The following is a 7911-nucleotide window of genomic DNA, read 5'->3' as shown; positions in this document are numbered from 1 at the left end:
GTCTAAAATTTGACAAAAAAGTCATAGTATAGTATGATGTCCAAAATGAGACAAAAAAAGTCATAGTATAGTAAGACGTCCAAATTGTGACAAAAAAGTCATCGTATAATAAGGTGTCCAAAATGTGACAAAAAAGTCATACTTTAGTATGTCGTCCAAAATGTGACAAAAAAATCATACTTAAGTATGTCATCCAAAACTTGACAAAAAAGTCATACTTTAGTATGACGTCTGAAATTTGACAAAAAAGTCATACTTTAGTATGACGTCTGAAATTTGACAAAAAAGTCATAGGTTAGTATGTCGTCTGAAATTTGACAAAAAAGTCCTAGGTTAGTATGTCGTCCAAAATTTGACAAAAAAGTCATAGGCTAGTATGTCGTCTGAAATTTTTACAAAAAAGTCATAGGTTAGTAAGTCGTCCAAAATGTGACAAAAAAGTCGTAATTCAGTATGATGTCCAAAATTTAACAAGAAATCATAGGTAAATATGTGGTCCAAAATGTGACATCAAAGTCATAGTATAGTATAACGTCTGAAATTTGACAAAAAAAGTCATAGGTTAGTATGTCGTCCAAAACTTGACAAAAAAGTCATAGTTAGTATGTCATCCAAAATGTGACAAAAAGTTATAGGTATGTTGTCCAAAATGTCACTAAAAAGTCATGTAGTATACACTTATATATATATATACACATATATATATATACATATGTTAATGAACTGCTGGACTCTCTGAAAAGTAACTCGTTCATGTAAAGGAATATTTCTCTCATTCTCTCTCATTCTGTGAAATAATGAGTCACATTTTACATTTAAATTTTTATTATGTAAACCAAACGCTGTACATGCATTAAATATTCATACAGTCAATTTGTATAAATCCGTTTCTATGCAGAAGACTGACTTACAGTAAACACAACAGAACTACTGTGGCAGTTCTATCCACTTCCTTCATTTTCAGGAGCAGAAATCACTTTCCTCAAAGTTTTGTGCAGCAGAAAAAATGGTGTTTGTTCAATGTTCAAATAAATAAATAGCAAACCAAACTCCAGGGATTCTTGATAAACAAAGTGATGAACAAGTCTGTATAATGTACAGCCCAGGTTTCGCAGATTTGACAGAGACAGAACTCTGGGTCACAGTAACCTGACACTAAACTTCCAGATCAACGCGGTGAGCGTCTCCAAATACGAGGAAGATCCCAAGACCTGTGACATTTATTAAACCGATGAGGGAGAAAACTGAGGCCCACGACTGAGTGACCTCGATCAGGTATCCTGACAAAGCCACCACCACCAGTCCTGTGCAACACATCAAAAAGAAAACAGTGACATGAGTGCTGCTGTCTGACAACATACAAGGAGAGAGACATTTTAAATACTGAAATTATAACTTTTACACAAACCCATGAAAGCACCCAACATGTTCATAAAACCTGTAGGGAAAGAAATATGAACTCAATAAATCACAAAACGATAAAACACTTAAAGCATAGATTGTACATCATATTTACGTATATATGCAGAGTGGAAAGAGTACTTAAGTTATTTTACTCAAGTAAAAGTATGACTATTTTTATAAAACATTTTACTGAAGTACAAGTAAAATGTACTCAAATTAAAGTTTAGAAAGTATCTTTTTTTAAATGTACTCAGAGTAAAGGTTACTTAGTTACTTTTTTTAAACAAGGTTGGACAAGGGGACACAAATCTCACATTACTTGGCAAACCATTACAAATTAAAACTGAGAAAATAGAAACAGTCAACATGGGTCAAAGGTCACAAATGTCACTCACTCAGGGACCTTAATTAGCGCCAATTCACCTGTCCTCCTCATTCATTCACCTGTCCACATCATTCACATGTCCACCTGTCCTCATCATTCAATTGTCCACCTGTCTTCTTCATTCATCTATCCTCATCATTCACATTACATTACATAGTACATTTTGTTAAACACTGTAGGTTGATGAAACTCACCATAGAGGGCGCCAGCACATGATGGCGCGAGGTCCTGTACATTCACAGAGACACCACTGAAACATACAGTAAATTTAATATGGTCACATAAACAGGAACCTACAGTATAATCAACAGGAATAACTCTGCTTTATTCTCCACAATTTTCCACAAGTTCCACAAAGAAATAAATATTAGATTAATCAGAAATGTGTCATAAAGTGAGGAAGCACAAAGAACAAATGTATTTTCAAACAATAAAATACAATATTTTTGAATGATTAAATTGATATTTTATTTGCTTCTTCAAAAGTGTTGTTTGAAAATATTGACACATATCTAATTACATGCATATCTCCCACAACTCTGAGAGTGCTACTCATCATGAGTCACTGTTAAAAAATGTTTTATCTTGAATAAACATACCAGCTGGTGAAGGTCGTTAAACCCACTGCAATAGAAAGAAAAGCCAGTGCAGAGTTGAATGAGGTAAACATCCCTCCACACAGGACCATAATAAACAGACTGGATGCACCCATGGCAAAAAACTGAGGAGAGAGCAAGAGAGAAATGCAGATAATGTCAAAAACAATGTGGTCACATGGCCACACTTTGGCAGGGCCTCAACAAAAGGCAGGACCAACCTGTTCAGTTCAGAGTTTCTCATTCCATGTCAATACTTAGAACATGGTCAAAATAATAACCATGATCCCCATAGGCATTTCCTCACATAGCTCTATATGTTAAAAGGGAGTGCATGTACGTCTCCCAAAGCACTGGGTTGAAGTTTTGTGAGGGCTTGTAGTCACACGTTTGAAAGACAGAGTCAAACATTCCACCACACAACATTCACTCGAGTCACTCGTCAGCACAGCACGTTCAAGAAGTACAAAAACAACAGTCATTCTCTACGTACTCACCTGCATTATCTTTCTCATCGCCGATATACTATATCCTGCAGAAACAAACACAAGATGTAAACCGATTTCACCTGAAGGGCTGTATTATTGTAAACATAAAATTACAAAAATGTTAAGACACTTATTTAAGATTTATTTATTACCTTGTTTGACGAGAAAATCCGAAACGTATCCTCCACTGAGTGCTGATGGGATTGCAGTAAGCCACGGAATCAAATTGTATGTCCAGCCCTGCAAGTGTGGACAAGTGTTGTGGGTGGAATCAAAGAAAACAGATTTAAGGTTGTTTGTCTTAACTCACACTTAAAAAAACAAAACATTACAGAAATAAATACCGTGGCATGTGGAAAGGATTCTTTGAAGTATGTTGGCAACCATGACATTAATGTGTTGGAGGTGCAGGCAATGCACATATGAGCAAAGACCATGGACCTGCAGAGAGACAGTGACAAAGAGATCAGAGACAGGGGGACCGGGGGGACAGATGATGCACTCACAACAAGTGTTGGGAAATAGTGGAAGGATTAAATATTATGAGCTGTACCAGACAGGCGGCTTCTTGAGCAGACTCAGCAAACGCGACCATGTCCACGCTGAGGAAGAACTCATCTCCAGAGGTGCGGGGGTGACATCACCTGAGCCACAGATTACAGATATTTGTTGTGAATGATAGGAGATTGTTTGTCATTCAGACTGAAGGTTAACATTATTCCCATAAATATGTGCACCTAATAAAGGCAGAAACATTAATGACGCTGATTTTTGCCCTTTTTTAAATAATCATTTAGCATTACTTAATTAACGTTCTCATTCCAAAGTTTATTTATAGACTAATTTGCACTTTGGAGAGACAGACTATAAAAGTCATTCAAGAAAACTTGACGTCAGTCAAGTTATTTTGTGTATTACTTTTTACTATTTACCTGTAATATTTTATCAGATGGAGAGGGGGGAAAATAATGACATTGGTCGCATACACAGTACAGGTGTGGGGGAAAAAAGCTGGGAAACTTTGTTTACAGACATTACAACTACAATAAAACACTCACATTCATGTGAGTGTAAAAGTAAGTAAAACTTACTTTTATGGTGGAACAAAATCCACCTTAAGGTTGCAGAGAGATGGAAAAGTTAACCTCACAGTGGTTCTATAGGAATAATGAGGATCCTCAAAAATCACAAGTATTCATCCACTGGGGAGCATGAATGTCTTGAGATAGAATTTAATGACAATCCATCCAGTTAATTGTCAGATATTGTCAGGTATCAGTGACCTAAAGACTCTTTCGGGGATTCAGGGATACATGACACACTGGGTAGTTTACTGCACCTCTTAAAAAACACTGCCAAACGAGGAGCGACCACAGTATGGACAGGAACCCAGTACAGTAAAACATGCTTTTCCAGCTGTACGAGTCCAGCATAATGGATCCCATCCCCCCGGCCAACAGCGTTCTGAGAGAGCAAAAACAGAGCACAAAAAGTCAGTGTCACCAGCAGAGATCAATGGTCTTGTGTGTGTTTCCACCTTTTTGGAGCAATTTTTAGACTTTTAGAAACGTTGGAGTACAACTTATTTTTGGCTTAGTGGTTAAGGATTCAGGGTGAATCTCTTGTGAATTGATGCAAGGCAATGTAGTGTCCTAAAAAGTGACCTGTGATTATAAGTATGACTATCTATGGATGTGATAAGATATTTTGATCAAATAACGTCAGAGGGTTTTTGGGGGGTTAAGATTTCAGATTTGCGGGTTACGTTCTTTTTTTTGTGTGTGTGTTCTTATATTTGTTGCCAACCTGGTCAGGACCGGTAGTTCTAATGGAGACCAAAACCTGGATCTAATGAGGCAGTACCTTGTTTCTGAGGAACTGGTTAAGTTTAGCACTATATGGTTAGGTTTAGGGTTAGGCATTGAAGGGCGGTTTCACCCTTTTTTTCCCATTTGGTCAATGAAGAATAAACTTATGAATTATGATTCATCTGTGTTTGTTTAATTTACATTCTAATACAGTCGGATTAAATTTAACCAGTTTTTTTTTCCAGATCTTTTACTTACTAAAACTTGACCGAAACACAGTAGGTGGAGGGCAGTGTAGTGTGTGTGTGTGTGTGTGTGTGTGTGTGTGCGTGATATACCCAAGGTAACACCCGCTGTGCATGGTGCTCATTAAAAAGCCTCGCTCCCCTTCCACTACTCGCTGCGAGCAAAGGCTAGCCAAAGATGGAAAGAACACACCTGTGAGACATTATGAGACACTGACATTATATAGGACCCTGAAAAGTTCAACCAACATCTACTACTGCTACTTTATTGTTTTTTTCATCATCAAATTCTCCATTGTGGATGTATTACTTATTTCTGTTTTATGTCCTTGTGCACTCATGTCTGTAAGGTGGAGATTAAGTGATATTGAGCCAGCTTAGCTTAGCATGAAACATGTAGCCAGATTCTTTGCAGTCTCTACGCTAAGTTATGCTAACCTACATAAGCATGGTATTATTTTCCAACTACGCCTCGCATGAAGACTTGGAATACTTCTCCTTTAATATAGAATACCCATGAAAATATTTGTATAAGAGTATGATAACTTAAAAACAAAAATTGTTTGTTTTTCATAGGTTTAGAAAAGGCCTTAAGACAAAGACCTTAAGACAAGGGCCTTGCCTTACAGAAGCCACCATCTTGTGTCATCATGTTTAGTTGCAGGAAACCGGCAAATCAGGAAAAACGCCTGTACGTAACTGAAATGTGTTGGACTGTTTTTGGACATTGAGACAAAGACTCAAACAAATATTACTTTGAATGTGTTTTGTACTGTTTAAATTTAAAATTTAACACACAAAATCTGGTGTTCGTGTACAACTACAGGGATTTTTCTAAATAAAGTTTTTCTTCATTTTAAATTGTTAACACACTATTTTAACATGCAGTACATTGTAAATAACTGCCAGATACTGAAAGTTATTCTGGAAAAATGGGCAAAAGCACTTAGTTACAAGATGTTATCTGGTCCTTCTATGGTTAAAATAACCAAAATAGTCCAGATGAACATTTTGAGGCTCAGGTGTTAAAGGGGTCACTGATGTGCAGTTCAGAATTGTTTGGTTTGATTTCTGTGTAGAACCTCGCACTCATGAGACTTCCACTGACAACACTCTCTCTCTTTGCCAGAGCAGATACTAAAAAAGCAGCAGGTACCAGATACTATCACTAATGAAAAAGCAAGAAAACAAAAAAAGTAGAGTCGAGCCGTGCCAAGCTGAGCCATGCTAGAACTGTATTGTGGAAAAGGGCCAATAGAAACTATCTTCCAATAGTGGAAGATGAGGGAGAATTGTTTTTAGATCCTTTCTGGTATGCAAAGGCCACAATAGTTCCCTGGTGTGTTTTGAAAAAGGGAGGGATAAACGGAGGAGTCCTCTATTTGTTGCATGTTGCAGTCTCATTAGACATCACTAATTATTACTCTCTGGACACATTGGTATTTGAGGGCCACACTGTAACTGGAGCAGTACTCACCTTGTAATACCCCCATTAGGGATCTGGCCATAATCATGAGGGCGAAAGTGTGACTACTGAGCTCGGCGAGAAGAGGCGTCGCACACGTGGTGAGAGCCCACAAGGTTGTAGAGATGAACAGCACTCGTTCTCCTCCCAATCTGACATCACAACAGTCACTCATGAAACAAACTCAACCGTAAAACATCCTACGAAAAGTCCCTCTCTTATCGTTTGTGTGTGACGTTGTCATCGGTTGTTGGACAAGCTTTGTTACTCACTTGTCACTGGCATAGCCCCCCAGGATCTGTGTGAAACAGTAACCCCAGTAGAATCCACCCAAGACCAGTCCGGAATCGATTTTACTCCAGTGAAACGTGGCTGCCATGGTGACGGCACAGATTGGCATGGTTGTCCTGGCACAGTAGAGGAGGCAGGTGCCAACAAACAGCATGAAGGTCCATTTTCGAGCTAAAGGCCTACAAGGAGGAAGCAGAAAAGTTCATATCATCTATTCATGTTTAAGCATGGTTAAAACATTACTCCAGGTTCTACAGAACCATGAGCTTGCAGGAAACTTTACTTGAGCACATCCAAGAATAGACGACTGACTATCAGTTATTGTGATTAATGGTTTGACCTACAACTAGTGGGCCGAGGGACATCTTTTGTTATTTACAGATTCTGAAAGTGTGATTTCTAAGCTTTCCATCAGTGTTGAACACATGGGAATCTGAAAATATTTGAAGATGTGACCATTTGAATGTAGGCACTCCTCAAACTTCTTTAGGGAGAATTTTAGCCTCAAAGATTTACACCCTCTGGGAGCCAAGAGACAGAATCATCACATTTACATAGTCCAATCCCCTCCTGCTCTCGCTGTCAGTGAAACCACACCTCTCTGTAGGTGCTACTTCTCATCACAGAAACTGGAGCACATGTACTATTTTGTGAGCTACACGGAACAATACATACACAAAACAAAAAAAACTGGACATAATAACCTAATATTTGAAATGAAATAACTTGTTAGCTTAAATGCTAACGCGTTAGCTTACAGTCCGCGAGCACAGCACAAGCGTCGTCATGACCAGAAACTCTGCCGTAATAGCCACGAGTTCTTCTGCAATGTGTTTTATCCTTGTCCATTAAGAGCTCAATATGTTCTCAGGTGGTGGTTGCATGGTATAAAAAGTGTGAGAGAATCAGAGACTCGACAAACTACAATGTTCCCTTTTGAGAAGCGGTAACAGGTATTTCATTATTCTATTAATTAATTACATTGAAATAGATGCAGATCTTGGATGACTTGACAAAAGGGATATGAAGGGCAGATATTAAAGAATCACGTGGTATTTTAAGTTCTGAATTCTCACCTTGGCCACAGGTTCCGATTTCGGAACTCCTCGTTGTTGCATTGTGTGTCAGTGTAGATCTTGTGCTTCAGTAGAGAACCAGCCATTCAGAGAGCACCAGTGTGTTACCTCTGTGTTACCGGTGCAACTGTGCTGCACTGAGACTTCTGCTGC

The 7911-nt window shown here is 38.3% G+C and overlaps 1 protein-coding gene across 2 annotated transcripts; it reads right to left on the bottom strand.

Moving 5' to 3' along the window:
- Positions 1-813: 813 nt before the first annotated feature.
- Positions 814-7874, bottom strand: LOC122776758 (solute carrier family 17 member 9-like). 2 transcript variants are annotated; one of them, XM_044037448.1, is made up of 13 exons: positions 7759-7874; positions 6664-6861; positions 6404-6543; positions 5020-5119; positions 4213-4337; positions 3427-3517; positions 3218-3314; positions 3026-3113; positions 2883-2917; positions 2389-2510; positions 1984-2039; positions 1409-1438; positions 814-1304 (listed from the first exon to the last, which is right to left on the bottom strand). In XM_044037448.1, exons 1-13 carry the CDS (start codon positions 7842-7844, stop codon positions 1156-1158), a joined length of 1317 nt encoding a protein of 438 aa, XP_043893383.1. In that variant the 5' UTR covers positions 7845-7874; the 3' UTR covers positions 814-1155. The 2 variants fall into 2 exon arrangements, with proteins under 2 accessions (XP_043893383.1, XP_043893384.1); XM_044037449.1 differs by lacking the exon at positions 1409-1438.
- Between the last annotated feature and the right edge of the window lie 37 nt (positions 7875-7911).

The sequence above is a fragment of the Solea senegalensis genome, linkage group LG11, assembly GCF_019176455.1.
Source record: "Solea senegalensis isolate Sse05_10M linkage group LG11, IFAPA_SoseM_1, whole genome shotgun sequence".
NCBI classification, from domain to species: Eukaryota; Metazoa; Chordata; class Actinopteri; order Pleuronectiformes; family Soleidae; genus Solea; species Solea senegalensis.
Note: the sequence above shows the minus strand (reverse complement) of the source record. Positions and strands in the feature narration are given on the sequence as shown.